Source organism: Nannobrachium achirus (genome assembly GCF_963921795.1).
Source record: "Nannobrachium achirus genome assembly, chromosome: 22".
In the NCBI taxonomy this organism is placed as follows: domain Eukaryota; kingdom Metazoa; phylum Chordata; class Actinopteri; order Myctophiformes; family Myctophidae; genus Nannobrachium; species Nannobrachium achirus.
In genome coordinates this window covers 5,766,631-5,782,767 of record NC_137829.1, presented here as the reverse complement: position 1 = coordinate 5,782,767, position 16,137 = coordinate 5,766,631, and the positions used below count along the sequence as shown (strand labels likewise).

At 42.8% G+C, this 16,137-nt stretch overlaps 2 protein-coding genes across 3 annotated transcripts; one reads left to right on the top strand and one right to left on the bottom strand.

The window, feature by feature from the left end:
* Positions 1 to 3,247: 3,247 nt before the first annotated feature.
* LOC308308170 (E3 ubiquitin-protein ligase arih1-like) lies at positions 3,248 to 5,113 on the bottom strand (the record flags this gene model as incomplete). Its single annotated transcript, XM_080753534.1, has 1 exon — positions 3,248 to 5,113. One exon carries the CDS (start codon positions 5,111 to 5,113, stop codon positions 3,614 to 3,616), a length of 1,500 nt encoding a protein of 499 aa, XP_080609660.1. The 3' UTR covers positions 3,248 to 3,613.
* Positions 5,114 to 7,578: 2,465 nt separating this feature from the next.
* Positions 7,579 to 15,909, top strand: rgcc (regulator of cell cycle; the record flags this gene model as incomplete). Of its 2 annotated transcripts, XM_080753320.1 has the most annotated exons (5): positions 7,579 to 7,718; positions 7,944 to 8,117; positions 13,289 to 13,396; positions 13,811 to 13,873; positions 15,765 to 15,909. In XM_080753320.1, the coding sequence occupies exons 1-5, from the start codon at positions 7,586 to 7,588 to the stop codon at positions 15,770 to 15,772; spliced, it is 486 nt and encodes a 161-aa protein (XP_080609446.1). In that variant the 5' UTR covers positions 7,579 to 7,585. The 2 variants fall into 2 exon arrangements, with proteins under 2 accessions (XP_080609446.1, XP_080609445.1); XM_080753319.1 differs by lacking the exon at positions 15,765 to 15,909 and having other exon boundaries at positions 13,811 to 13,884.
* Between the last annotated feature and the right edge of the window lie 228 nt (positions 15,910 to 16,137).

Sequence of the window (16,137 nt, the reverse complement as noted above, 5' to 3'; positions counted from 1 at the left end):
CAGGTAAAGGAGACTAAATTGCTAGGTATTACTTTCGATCATACCTTATCATGGTCCCATCAAGTGGATAATGTTGTGAGTAAAATGGGAAGGGCTGTCTCAGTGACGAGAAGAATTTCTAGTGGTTTGCCAACAGATGTTATTAGACAAGTCTTAAATGCTTTAGTTCTCTCCCAGTTGGACTATTGTTTTGTTATTTGGTCAAGTGCCTCAATGAAGGATATGGGGAAATTGCAGGTTGTTCAAAATAGAGCGGCACGTTGTGCTTTAAATTGCTCATACAGAACTAATGTACAAGACATGCATGACAGGCTGAGATGGTTGACTGTTAGTCAAAGGTCAACTTATTTCCTATTGAACTTCATTAGAAGCATAAAATGTACACAGTCACCAAAAATATTATATAAAAGCTTATTAAAACATTGTGCTAATCATGAGTATCAAACAAGACATGCAATAGAAGGTAGGTTTAATTTACCTACAGTGAAAAGCTCTGTTATACAGAAAACTGTTATGTATAGATCTATTGTAAGTTGGAATTTACTGCCAGTTTATATTATTGAAGCGAATACTAAAGAGGGGTTTAAAAGGATGGTAAAACAGTATATATCAATTTTTCATGAGAATGTATGATGATCTACTTCTGCATTGTCTGTTCTGTTTAAGCTCTTTTCTGGGCAACTTGCATTTTCCTCATCTGATCTATGTGATGATATGATTATTTGGCCCATTCAGGCTGGGAACACATTTTGCTGTTTGGGAGGGGCTTACAGTACATGTACAGTATGTAGCAACATATTTGTTTTGTAGGCTAGTTTCTGATTTAGCCCTATTCTATAGGTTAGGTCTAAATGGGTTAAGGGGAAAAGGAAAAAAAAAAAAAAAAAAAAAAGAAAAAAAAACCCTTATAGGTAACCATTTATCTTGAAATGTACAATATTGTGAATTGATTTTCAAAAGTGGACTTCTAAACTTTTGTAAGTGAACTATTGTCTGTCTGTCTGTCTTATCTGTTGTATTGTATTCTGTAAGGTGTTGTACATGATGTATGTACTGGATGTGTGACGGACCCCAGGAAGAATAGCCATGCTTAGGCAAGTGCTAATGGGGATCCATAATAAAGTAAAGTAAAGTAAAGTAAAGTATGTCATGTCATGACAACATATCCTACAGAACAACATCAACACTGATTGACGGTCGAGACAGGCTTCTTTCTCGTTCTGAACTTCTCTTCAGAAGCCATGGGAGGGTTTTCATAGCGTACCCTGATTCTACTTAGCATGCTGCTTTGCCAAAATTAGAGAAGAGCTGAACCATTTACAGTTCAGTCAGTAACACTTTACGAGAGTGCTACTGACTGAACTGTATGTTCTAGGCCTACACCTCTTATATCCATATTTTAACTTTTTATGTTTTTGAGCGGTGCTAACTGCTCCAATATGTGACTTTATGTGTATATCTGTGATGTGTTTTTCCAAGTGTTTTCCCTTGGTATCAAATACCTATGTTATTTGTCCCTATCCTGTGACGTCATGTGGGTCTAAAACAGAATACACCAAGAGGTGTATTCTGTTTTACATGGATCTATTGCTTTCTCATCAGGGTTCACTCTGTTTCTAATACTTTGGCACACTACGCTCTTTTTTTATTACTGTAATTACAGTATACATATAGGCTATATACAGTAAGTAGTATTACTTTGAGGTTCAACAAAACCAGGGACAAAACACGGCAGAGGTCTGTGCCACTCACTTGCATCAGTGCTCTTTTTTGTCATGATACTCAAGAGTCTGTTGCATGGGGGCGTTGTCTACAATCTCCTCTGTATTCCCGCAGGTCCTTCTCATAGCCTTGGTGCACATGCTGTAGCAGCACAGTATTTATCTTGTACTTTCTGCTTGATGTCCCGCTCTAGGTAGGCAGACAACACCTTAGTGTTTTCCAGATCTGACATCTACACGCACATCCACAGCATTCTTCAGGAACCATCTCGATCCAATGTTGTGCTGCTGCCGCTTCTACTCCATCTTCTGCTTGACCTGAGCGCAGAGCTTCAAGCTGTGCATCTGGTTCATGTAGCGGTTGTAATAGCACATGTACCTCTGCAAGGCTTCCCTGGAGCACACTTGTGCATCTCTGGCAGCCGTGGCATCATCTTCATTGTAGTTGTTGCAGTTACTAGGTCCAAACTTGACACTGTTCAGTGGTCTGCCATGGGAATAGCAACACCAGGGGCCACACCAAACATCTGCACCAAACTTGGCACAAACACCTTTCAGGGTCTGGCATGAGAAGTCACACCAAAAAAACAAAATTGCACACATGTGGGGCACTACAGCAGTGTCTAATACTTCCTAATGGCCATAGCTCAGTGACCATTGCTCTGATCAGTGCGATAGTCTTTTTGAACAGACTGAATTGGCAGAATTGTCATATGCTGTCATTTATTTACATTCCAGTCCAATTTGTCCACAATTTACAACAAATGTCTTGGGCAAGCTGCCAGTAACCATATTGCATCAAGCATCAGACATGAATGGTACAGTAGCCTAACTTTGACCATGTGCCACTGCCAACAGGTGGGATACGAGTTAGCAGCCAGTGAGAAAGCGTAGGTTTCTTCCACAGCCAATACCTTTTGTGAAAAAAATAAATAAAATAAAACATTGTTTCTATTTGTATTGCAGTGTGGCACATAAGAGGCAACCACCTAGTAAACTGTTGGTGTGTCTGTCTGGCCATCAATCACCTGACTTCTTGTGATTGCTGCCAATTGGCATATTTTGCATTTAAATATATAAATAGTTTTAATTGTATTTATTTGTTTGTTTTATTTATATGTTTTTATTTATGACAGCATAGCTCTATAGGAGGCAAGGTGTCTGTGACAGTGTGTGTGTGTGTGTGTGTGTGTGTGTGTGTGTGTGTGTGTGTGTGTGTGTGTGTGTGTGTGTGTGTGTGTGTGTGTGTGTGTGTGTGTGTGTGTGTGTGTGTGTGTGTGTGTGTGTGTGTGTGTGTGGGGGGGGGGGGTATCACATTGCTTGTGCACGCTGGCAGTAAGCCAAGGAAGTACTTCTGTGCATATGTATGGTGTGGCTCTGCAAAAGGCTTTAATTTTATAAAGAATAAATGCAATATGTCATGTCATAGATGACTGATGCCACAGGCTCGTCACATGAAGTCCGAGATCCACATTGGAGCATTTTTCTTTTGAAAAATGTGACCATGATTTTACAATCACAATAATCATCATGATAATAATGGGCTAAACCATATGGAGGCATACATCATGATACATCATAGATGACTAATGTCATAGACTTCAAGACGTCCAAGATCCAGTTAGGAGCCATGTCATTATTAGACTCAGTTTTGTTTTTATAACAAAAGCACACATTTTCTGTTTGTATTTAATACCATTTTCATTTTGCTATGATACACCATGACATTTCTCTTTCTTCTTTTCATACCTGCTTTGACAATGTAAACATGTTTCCAACGCCAATTAAACCCCATTGAATTCAATTCACTTGATAGAGACAGCGCTAGTGCTAGGGGGTGTGTGCATGTACATGAGATGCCTCTCATGTTGTAAGCATGGGGAGACGAGACCTCAATCGTCTCTGTATTCCCACAGGTAATTGTCATAGCCTTCGTGCACATGCTGTAGTAGCATACTTTTCCTGCTCAAACAATATCTGAACTTATCTTGTACCTTCTGTCTGATGTCCTGCAGGGAGTCCTGGGAGATGTCCCGCTCTAGGTAGCCGGAAAGCACCTCAGTGGCATTTTCCATATCTGCCTGGTTGTTCTCGAATATAATGGACTGGTTGTTCTTCTTGAGGTAGAAGGCAAACGCATATGTTAACATTAGTGTGTGGCGGCACTGGCCCAACACCTGCACAGCAGTCTTCAAGAACTGCACCTCAATCCAGGGAATGTTGTGCTGCTGCATCTCCTGCATCTTCTGCTCGACCTCGGCATAAAGCTTCTCCTCAAAGCGCAGGCTCTGCTTGTGGTTCATGTAGCGGTCATAATAAAATAAGTACCTCTTCAAGGCTTCCATGGAGCGCTTTTGTGCATCTCTTTCTGCCTGGACGTCCTCTTCTTTGTAAGAATTGCAGTTATAATGGCGTTGCCACGGACCCATGCAGATCCAACAGAACTGATAGCCGCAGCCCTGCTTATGACAAACCATGTGATTGCAGCCACCATTTTTCTCGATGATGACGTTGCATTTCGGACACTCCTTGGTGTTTGCTGAAATCCAGTTCGAGGTTTCACTGTCATCGTTACATTTCTTGATCCATTTCTTCAGCATCTTGCACTTGACAGGATCATGCAAGTCTTCTCCACAGCTGAAGCAGAACTTCTTGCCACACTTGCACTTCACAGCCTTGTCATCTGGGTATTCAACTTTGATGACCTGATGGCAGTCAGGTGCAGGACACCATTTTAATAGTCGATTACACTCCACAAAACTATTTGTGATTATATGCTGGTACTTCAACTTCACATTTGAATCTTTTATGAGGCGCACGACTGTATCGTCACCAACCAGAATGTCACACCTATGAGCGGGACAAGAAATGCTCTGTCCCATTCCTTCTTCCATGATTTTGCCAGTCAGGTAATCTCCCCAGCACTGCATGCAGAACTTGTGTCCACATTCCAGGCCTGTGAAGTAGGAGTTGGGGTAGGTTTGATAGCAGATAAGACATGGACTGTTCTTTTCAGATGATCTTGTGTTGGTCGGGCAACTGGTCTGTGACTTATTACCGGGGTTGATAACATGACACTCAGAGTACAGCTTGTCCGGGTCTCCATCAAAGAACCTCTGCATTAGCTTCTCTTTATCCCACTTGAAGTGACTAAGGAGAATGCGTGTAATTGTTGCAGGGTTCTGGAAGACCTCGTTGACCTCCCTGATAGACTCCACCATATGCTGGTGGACCTGTTCACCGGTCAACACTTCGAACCGGTAGTCCTCCTCCTGTTCTTGGCTATGGCCGATTCCAACGGGATCCACTAACTCCACCTCGTCTAGCTCCAGGGTGTCATCGTCGCTGCATTCCTCCATTTCATCGTCATAGTCATAGCACATCAAATCCATCCTAAAGAGTAATTAGCTCAGCACAGGCTCAATAACTGAACTGAACTAACTGGCCTTGTCTTATACGATCCCGTGGTGTAGCGTGACGTCACTAGTTTAGTTATTGAGCTAAGCCGATGTAATGTTTACTTGCACATTGATGACGCGTGACGTCATTGGTTTAGTTATCCTACTAACCATTAAGGGCGCCTAAGGGCGAAAAGCGAGGTCGCACCATCTGTCTGATATATACGCATGCTGACATCACTGATACTAAACAGTGCCCACATTTGGAGATAACTGACATCACTGATACCGCCGCCTGTACTGCGCAATGCGCATGCGTCACCGCAATGGTAACAGCCGCATGCTGAAACAATGCCCACATTTGGAGATGACTGACATCACTGATACGTCTGAGATTTCCAACACTACTTCTGAGACTCCTACATTCAATCCCTCATATACACCCCAAGCTGCACATCATTTGGAGCACATACTGTATGTATCCGGACTAGTTTGAGTTAAGCCAATGTAATTAAGGTGTTTACTTGCACATTGATCTATGTGTAAGCTATGGGCACTGACAGCAAAGCCACATAGTTTTGACTACATGTGTGCATGTGCGCGTGTGTGAACGTGAGATCCCTTGCATGCCGTAAGTAAAAGGTGTCATCTTTAACACCCAGGTCAGTCCCATGACCCAACACTTCGGGCCCCCAGAGTCAACAGACACGTGCAGCTGCAAACACACGTCCCCATTTGTCCATTTGCCTTACAATTTGGGCATTTAGCAGTGCCTCCCCTGACACTGGGCACTGAAGGTGTGAAAATCCCTGCAAGTGCGCCTTGCATGCTACTGATCTGTCAGGGGAGATCCAGAGGGTGTTGGGGAATGATGATAAAAAGCAAGCAGGTGTTGGTTTCTGTCTATTTTTTATAGGCTTTTTGCTTTCTTAAATAGACTCTGCAGAGAGATAAACCCTAGGTCAGAGTTGTACACCTCACCTTTGGACACTGGACAGGAGGACCTTTTCAGGCCGTGACCCCCCACAATCATCTTATCTGAACTCGGGTCCCCAGACCCTCACAAGCTCTAAGAATTGTAGGAGTTGAGGCATTACATTTAATTTGATTCGGTTCCACAGATTGTGAAAATGGCAGATCTACAAGCTCACAAAGAAGTAACAGTCTATTTCTTTTCCTTTTTTTGGTATTAAAAGGGTCTTGAAAGCTCTTAAATTGTTACTTCACTTTCATCTTGGGACAAAATCATGTGGGGTCCCCAACCACAGTTTGAGAGCCAGTGCACTAGAACACGCAATGCATCTGGTTTTGTCTGTCCAATGTGATTGTGATGTCAAATAAACACAGAGAGCTGAGAAGGGATACAAGCTAGAAGCTAGATGTGATGTCAGGAGTCTCAGGACTCCTGACATCAACTCTTGATCCTCCTGACCCAGGAGCATGGTAAGTTGCACCAACAGTGTAGTTCTGTCCTTTTAAATGGAGTTGGAGGGAAAACACTTCAAATAGTCATGTTATGTAGCCAGGCTATCGCTATCCAAGAAAAAACGTTTAATTCTCCGGAAAGGGGAGCTTACAGAGTCGACTTAAACCTTAATTGTTGACAGTTGACCGGTAGCCTAGGCTGCTTTTTGTATAGTTAAAATGCTAAAAGCACAGGATGCAGTTGTTAAATTGTACCCCTAGGTGTCGCACCAAAACCACTTTAGCAGAAGACGACGCTCGTCAATGTCATCCAACGTAGGCTATTTACATTTTTGTCAGATTTTATTGTTGTTATTATTATAATTATTATCATTTAAATTATTATTATTTATTTGACTGTAGATACAAATTGAATATTTTGTGGGCCGACATATGGAGAACAATTAGCCTACTAATCATCGGCTAGTAGACCCAAAAAGATAGCCTAGTTGCATATTGATTGAATATGTTATGAGACAAAAATGAAGAACAATAGCCTACAAGTACAGTCAAAAAATAATACCATTGACATGCAATTCAGCCCGATTCAGAGGAAGGAGAAACGGTCAATATAAATTGATAGCGCTTGATTTCCTTTGCAGGCTGCCTATCAGTTACAATTTGGCCTCGCGTTGTGTCAGAATCTGCCTCGTGATAAAATGTGAAAAGCACATGCATGCAGGCTCGTGGCTATAAATACAGCTGTATTACAGTTGAGTGCCCGCCAAGTGACACAGAAGTTGTTTACAAACATACTTATATGAGAGTGACGCCAGGGAGTGTAACTTCAACCGGGAAGAGTTGAAGAAGCCAAAGTGACGACTCTCTCTCTCTCTCTCTCTCTCTCTCTCTCTCTCTCTCTTTCTCTCTCTCTCTCTCTCTCTCTCTCTCTCTCTCTCTCTCTCTCTCCCCGCCCCCAAAGAGTTCTGCTGGAGATTAAAAAGCCAGTCTTCGGGCGCGGGATTGTTAGAAGACTTTGCAGGAGTGGCAGGAGTGCTTGGTATGAAAGTAAAACAGCCCGGGACTTTACTTTGGGACATTACTAACATTTCAATACAACAACACTTGGATAATCCCATCATAAAAAAGCACCAAGAGAGAGGAATCATGAAGTCTCCAAAACTGAAATCCCAAGGTATAAATGTAATTTTAAAATGTGTTTTTCTTTTATGTTTTTATTTACACCATTTATTCTACATTCACAGGTCATGTATTTTTTAGATTTTTTTTTATTAGGATATCTGTGATTTTTGACTAGCCTAAAGTAACTATATGTCTATATCAGTGTATCAATTTAATAACACTTTACCGTATTTAACTGTACTTTAATCTCGTAACATTGTCACCATCGCACCTGCAGCAAAATTCGTCAACGAGGCCGATCTGACTGACGTGCTGTGTGAGTTTGACGCCGTGATCGAGGACTTCACGTCGCCGGTGGAGAAACGTCACTTCAGGTACGACGAGCACCTGAAGACCATGAAGAGAAGGAGCAGCGCCAGCGTCAGTGACAGCGGTATTAGCGACTCGGAGAGTAAGTGAAGTGACGATCTTCTTCTGTCAGCATCCTTCGATATTGACAGACAGTGAAAATGTAGGCCTATACAAATGCAGTGGTGTAAAGTAACTTAGTCGGCTAGAAATTCATAGGCTACTTAAGGACTCTGTGTTGCCTATAACTGGAGGATTGATTTTGGGGTTTTGTATTGTAAAGTACAATGTGTGATGTCATCAAGTTGTACTTTACAATACAAACCCCAAAATCAATCCTCCAGTTCTAGGCAACACATGAAGGGGGGGAACTTTTTTTCTATTTCCACACAACTCCTCTAAGGTATATTAATGACACAGTTCAATATTGAAAATGGGTGGTCTTCCCCTTTAAGAATTTCAAATTTCCAATACTTTTACTTTAATATACTCCACTACATCTCAGAGGCAAATATTGTACTTATACTTGATTATTGGGCTACTACAAAACATACATTAACCTTTTTATACATCTGAAAACTTGAAATGCATGGGCCCTTCTGCACAATGAGTACTTAATTGGTACTTTAAGCAGCCTACATTTTGATGCCAATGCTTTTGTACTTTTGCTCGAATACATTTTGAAGTAAAACATGTTTTACAAATAAAAGTCCGGAGTATTTCTATATTGCAGTATTGATACTTTTACTTAAGTAAATCATTTGAGTACTTTTTCCACCACTGGACCTGGCTCATTTGGTTGTAGATTTTACTGCATGCAATGGGGAAACATTATGCATCTTTAACTCAACTGACAGTCTGAAATTGTAGCCTTCTTCATTCTCTCTTTCTCTCAGTTATGAGAGTTATGACGCTTACTCACCGAAAATAACAGTTATAAATCAGTCACTGTCTTACAACAAAGTAGACTAATAGCCTAAATTAAAGGGATATTACACTTTCAAAACTTTTTTATTTTTTTATTTGCTTCATTCAGTATTTAGATATTTGATGTAAATGTTACCACCTCCAACACGCCCAGGCCCTCTCCACATACACACCCATTGTAACTTCAAACTCCATTTTAACCATGATAGATTCATTAAAAACACCCATTATTTTTTCTGGTGACTCATAATACCCTCCTAATACGTGAGCAGACCGTGTTTTTTCAATAACTTTTTTCATTTATTTTCAATAAAATATTATTGTATTTAATGTTTTCCATTTTCCCAAAGAATTATTAAAAATAAAAGAAAAAGGTTATTGAAAAAACACGGTCTGCTCACGTATTAGGAGGGTATTATGAGTCACCAGAAAAAATAATGGGTGTTTTTAATGAATCTATCATGGTTAAAATGGAGTTTGAAGTTACAATGGGTGTGTATGTGGAGAGCGCCTGGGCGTGTTGGAGGTGGTAACATTTACATCAAATATCTAAATACTGAATGAAGCAAATTAAAAACTGTTCAGGGTGTTCATACAAGCCTGATTAGACGAAAAAAAAGTTTTGAAAGTGTAATATCCCTTTAAGCTTAACTGGTCCAAAAAGGAATTCTCGAATTAATGTGTGCAAATTGTGCAATGCCTCATCACGTACCTTCCAAGTGTTGTTGGCAAACTGTTGCATGCACTGCACACACGTATGCATGCACACATGGACAAGAGAGAGGGAGAAATCCTTGATCTTGCTCCAGAGATCTTGGGGTCAGATTGAGCTACTGCTGCATATTTTGGCAGACCTGCTCGCGTATTGACATGCAGCCACGGTTCTGTGGCAGTCTTTAGTTTTATTGTCACAAAGCTGACTATATAGCGCCCTCCCGTCGACTACAAACTGTGCATTACCATACCGTACAGTGTCTTAAAGACCTACTTACCCAGCTGCACGGTTAAGCCCCAGGAAGGCCCCAGACCAAAGGCATGATATGCTTACATATAGTTAGAAATATGCTCTCGGTCCCCATGTGCAAAGTTATTTAATTTCCCAACCACATGCGAGTGGGTTGGGATTTCCGGGGGAAGATGTGAAAAGGAGCTTTATAGCCCTAAGTATTTTAGAACGGCAGCCTGTGGAATAGTTTAAAGATGAAGAGAGACTGTCCAGCTGACTGCCGACTAGACAGCTCTCCAATCACACGTATGACTGGCTCCAGATCGAGAATCAGACAGTCTGGCATTCCATGTAAACTATTATGTAAAAATATGTAACAAATAATCTGATGTTGTAAAAATATAACGATTTTAGTTCATCTGGATGGCTGCTCAGTTACACAGCGTGGCACCTGAGAAATGCCTACAACAAAGGGTCTTCAACAGGGGGTCTGGGACCCCTAGGGGGTCCTCAGAGTTACTACAGGGGTCCTCCAAATCTTTGAGTGAGAGAAACATTTTTCCACTTGAATCCTAGCGTAAATATTCGGAGACCTTTAGCCGAAAATAGCAGATCTACAAGCTCCACAAAGTAGCTCATAACGTGAGCTTGTAGATCTGCTATTTTTGGCAAAGACGTTTGGTGTAGGGGGGAAAAAGAGCACACTAAGTACAGAGTGAAATGTCAAGTTATGTATTGACACTGGTTCAAGTGGTTAAATATGTTATCTGAAAATACAAATTGACATGAATCCAAAATACAATGATGATTGTGCTGTCAAACAATGAAACTATATGGAATCTATGAAAAGGTGGTCCCTGCTTCATTTCTCTCTCAACTAAGGGGTCCTTGGCCTGAAAACGTTGAAGACCCCTGGCCTACACCATTTATCGGTATCACTGGGTTAAGTTGATGGTGTTGTTGATGTAAGGGACTGACCTTTCTAATGCAGGGAAGCGCAGAAACCACCTCCAATAATTAAAAGCACAGGAGCCATGCTGGAGCCTGTTGATTTGTCAGTGCGGATCAGATTCCTGCATGAGCCCTGTCCTCTCCATGGTAGTCTATTGAAGACAGACCTGTCCCATGCAGGGACTGCCTATTGTGTTGAAGTCTGATGGATAGACCGCTGAAAGCGCGGCCAGCGACATGTGCACCCTCAGTGATGCACCCCTTTGTGTGTCTGTGTGTGTCTGTGAGCAATAGAGTTACAACAAGGGAGGGAGAGAGAGAGTAAGAGTTTCAGTTCCTGAAGCTGATGCTTATCATCTCAGGCTACTATGGTTATCAGTGCCGGCAGATCCCATTTTTTCCTACGGTATCTTCCATCTTGCCGTGTCTCTGTGGGTGTCTCTCTTGGGTGCTGAGTGCTAGGAGTGGTTCAGGTCAGAGAGGAGAGACTAGGCAAGTGGCAGACAGCTCAGACACTCTGTCAGGGTCTGCTGGAGCTCTGCAAAGAGGAGACGGATAGACGAGGTCAGCTTTAAGTGCTGGGCTAATCTTCTTATGCACACACACACACACACACACACACACACACACACACACACACACACACACACACACACACACACACACACACACACACACACACACACACACACACACACACCTACACACACACACACACACACACACACACACACACACACACACACACACACACACACACACACACACACACAAAGAGCAGTACACATATGAGACAAACAGGCTAACAGGCATTGGGCTCACACTCACAGATACTCACATAGTCTACTGTAGATAACACAGGTGAGAAGCACTTCTTAGCAACGTCTGTGTGTATTAAGTTGTTATTAGGGAATAACATAAAATAAGGTCTGAGTATCTGAAACGTGTCCGTCTGTCAGACTGCCGCTGCTGCTGCAGTAAAAGAAATAGAAGAAAAGAAAGTGCTGTTTCTTAAAAAAAGGGAATCGGAGGTGAACAGATTAAATACATTCTAATTTAAGGGACAGCGCAAATATTGTACCTCACTTCACACAGAAGCCACAGAGAGCTTTTCCCACAACAGATCTCTTTCTCAGTCCATCTATTCCATCCCTCAGACAGTGAAACAGTGAAAATGTGTCACGTTGTGCAACGGCGCTTGAAATATGGCTTGGCAGAATCTAAGTGGCTATTATATCACTTATGTAACTAAGAGATGCACAGAGAAGGCAGGATGAGACTGAAAGTGCAGTCCTATCCGGACAGGACTACCCTACTCTTAAGACTGACCTCTGAATGTGTCAGACATAACTCATATTTGAAGAGCAGGAGAGGAGTTGTCTGACTTTTTGGTCCTCCAGTGAAACAGACATAACTGGAAAACTCTGTACTTTAAAACGTTGTTTACATAGAGAAGTTCTCATAGTCGTCCGGTCTGGGACTATGAATTAGGGCCCTGACATTCTGTCACATTCAATGTTCACTCGTTCATTTGAGGTTCATTTAAATCCTAAATATATCCCATGTCTCTTTAACATTTCCTTCTCTGGGCTGGAAGGGGGTTGTTTTTGTTTTTTTGGATTATCACTTGACGGCAACGATTACGTCATCTAGTCACATGACAGTGTGAGCCGAGAAGAGAAACATGGCTGCGCCCTACCGTGTGTATTGTTTACATCAGATCTGGTGCAAAATGGCTCAAAATGGCTCTTTTGGATTAAATGAAGTATCTTTATGGGCCTCTCCATTGACTTAACATGGAGGAGCTTCACTTCGCGTGCACGCCCAACGTGCGTTTTAAACAAATCGCGGACATTACCGATGCGGCCGCGACCGGGGCGACATTATGTAAGTATTAATACATTTACTGTAAATACAGTAAGATTGACGGTGAGCGCTGTCAACGGCGTCATGTAGTCACCGATTTGAATGACGGTGAGGATCGTCTACAGCAGCAGAACAGTTAAGCCAGAGGTGTTCTAGGAACCTTCCAGTGGACTGGCTGCATTTTAATGTTATATTATTCCGCATTGTCCTTGAGTTACATTCTGTACTGATTTGAAAAATAAATAAACATTTGAATGGCAAAAAAAAGGATGCCTCCTGGAGAGCATGTTTGTAGGGAGTATGTATGTATGTTTTGGAGGAGTTTTAACCTCTGCAACATCAACCTTGTAAAAGCACCATTCACATAATTATGTACTGTATATTTGTAATGGTGACTGACAAATCAAAAATGGCAGCTTTATACGTTTTGATTCTTGAGTGTGCACACGTGTGTGTTTGTGTGAGAGAGTGCGTGCGTGTATGCGTCTACGTAGGATGTTGTAAAGATGCCCGAGGCTTCTCAGGGCACAGTGAAAGCTGAACACTAATTGAATCTCTTTTCCTGCATTCTCTCTCTATCTCAGGTGCAGAGTCACTCAACAGAAACAGCTTCAGCTTCAGTGACGAGAGGCTCAACTCTCCCACTGTGTTTTCCCCTGCCACCACCTCACCCACTCTTACATCACCTAAAGGTCTCTGTCTGTCTACTATTTAAATAGTATAGGCCTATACAAAAAAGCCTCACATTTAAAAAAAGTAGCAGCTCTGTTTATATGTTCAGTAGGTCTAGAGTACTCGGCACAGATAGTGCGGGACACTAAACACACACACACGCACACGCACACGCACACGCGCACACACACACACACACACACACACACACACACACACACACACACACACACACACACACACACACACACTGGACACCACGATTCTACCTATGATGCATTATAACAGCAAAGTCAAATGTGGTGCACTGCACATGATTTCAGCATTACTTATGACCAAAAGTGTGGTCCCACGGTAGCATTAAAATGATTAAATGAACTAGTTTGTGTTTTGTCAATGTACTGAAACCGGGTCTTTCCCTCTTATGCCTACAGCCAAGCTCGGCGACACTAAGGAACTGGAAGACTTCATCGCTGACCTTGACAGGACATTAGCGAGTAAGTGTTAATGCAGCATGGCTGTCAAAGACCATGATGAATTGGTGCAGGGGCTGGCACTGTCCCCTCCCCAGATTAGTGGTGACGTTTGTTCCCTATGTAAGCTATGCTAACGACCACTCATAAAGTGACATGGTGGCGTCCCCCCAGGTTTCTAAGAAACAATGATGTGAGCTAAAGAGGTGCTTTCCTTCTTTGGCCGGAGCGGGAGGCCTCCGGGTCCGGGGTTAGGCTGGAGTATCCCTTTTCACCTGTCACTCATCTTAGGAAGAAGTGGAGTTCAGAGGCGCACGCTCACTGACACACACACACACACACACACACACACACACACACACACACAGACACACACACACGCGCGCACACGCACACACACACACACACACACACACACACACACACACACACACACACACACACACACACACACACACACACACACACACATACACAGCTCTAGATATGTGGTAGTTGATGTCAGGCACGTGCACACATAGACATCAAAGGGGGCTTGAGCCCCTGCCCTTTTATCCGTCTGTAAAAAGTGCCCTCTCCGGATCATGAATGCAGTTTTTACTATGGTGAAAGAAATGCAAATGCCCTCTTTCCATGCCATACCTGAAGACAGCATTCAAGAGAATTGTCCAAACTTTCCTGAACTTGAAAGCAGCATCTTATGTTGAAAGAATTGCCCTCTCTGTGTAGAAATCCATGCCGTTACACCACATCTCCAGTATTGACTTGATTATGCTTAGTTCAGTGTGGTATCAAGTACCAAAAATAGCGGACCTCCAACTGAGCTTGGAGGTCTGCTAGTTTCGATATTTTCACCAAAAGGCCCTTTTGGAAATGTCAGCCCCTGCCTCTCTAACATTCTCTGCACGTCCCTGGTTGATGTATGTACCGGTGTAACCCAAGAGAGCGACTGGAACCCGTTTAGTAGCTATAGAACGCCTTTGGTAACGGACCAACGTAGCTCACTTTATTTGTTTTGGACCTCTTCTTTACTACAGGGCTTGTGAGTGTTGGAACTTGCATCAGAGCACATGGAATGTGCACATGTAAAACCTGGGTTAGGACTCCGACTATAAATGTCAGGAATGGAGCAGCACATGATTAGGAACTGAAACACTTCCTTCCTTTTGGGGGTTATTTTCTACCTCTGAATGGAGAATCCCAGTGTTTCCTACTGCTTCCTGTGTTTTGGTCACTGAATGTTTTCCATTCAAAGCAAAGAGGACATCCAGCTCTCTTAAAGAGGTGGTGCCATAGTTTTGTTCTTTTTCTGGTTTTCATGTGTCTAGGAGGTTGACAGTACTTCATTAGACCCCCTGGTGTGGTTGTTATGAGCAATTATGTATTCCCTTAGTATTTTGGATTTCTTCCTGGAGGCTGACACCCTGTGGGTCAAAAGTGCCGATCCAAAAACAGTGATTAAATGACATCATATAATCATCACCTCCCCTTTTAGCATTCACCCAACACTGTGGGTGTGGCTAACTTCAGCTGGGTCACCACCCACCATGACAACCAGGCTTACTTAATGAACTGGTGGGTGTGGCCACATAAAAAACTAATTTTAACTCTTTCTGTACACTCTTTTGGAAGAAAATCCTAATCCTAGTATAATCATAATACCTGATAATTATGTTTTGGGGGAAAACAAATCATAGTACTGCATCTTTAAAGATGGACATTCAATCGGCCAGTCAGTCAGGCAGGCAGGCAGCCAGCCCTGTAAAGCAGAATGGCCTGTTTATTAGGGCCACCCCGTGTTTACGATGACCATTCTGTAAAACCGAACATCAGACCCCCCTAAGAATAGTGCCAGAGTCCAAGGAGCCAGTAGGTCCTGTCCTAAACAGAACGCTGTCTGTCTGTCTCTCTTTAGGCATGTGACATGGAGACACGGAGACTGAGACCCACCTTGGAGTGTAGCCATGAGGGAGGGAATGGAGTGGATGTCTGGACCCCTGGGCAGCAGACCCTGCACTCTCCTCCCCCCAACACACACACACACACACACGCACGCACGCACGCACGCACGCACGCACGCACGCACGCACGCACGCACGCACGCACACACACCTCCAACCACCACAGGACAGAATACAGCTGGATGGATGGCACCCCGACTGCCAAGTGACTCAACGGCGGCAGCTGACCCCCATATACAATGTAAAATCCTTAGTGTTGATGTAATAACTAAGGGGGTCCATTTTCACACTCTCAGAGTTAAATAAACACTCAGGGATTTTACAGTG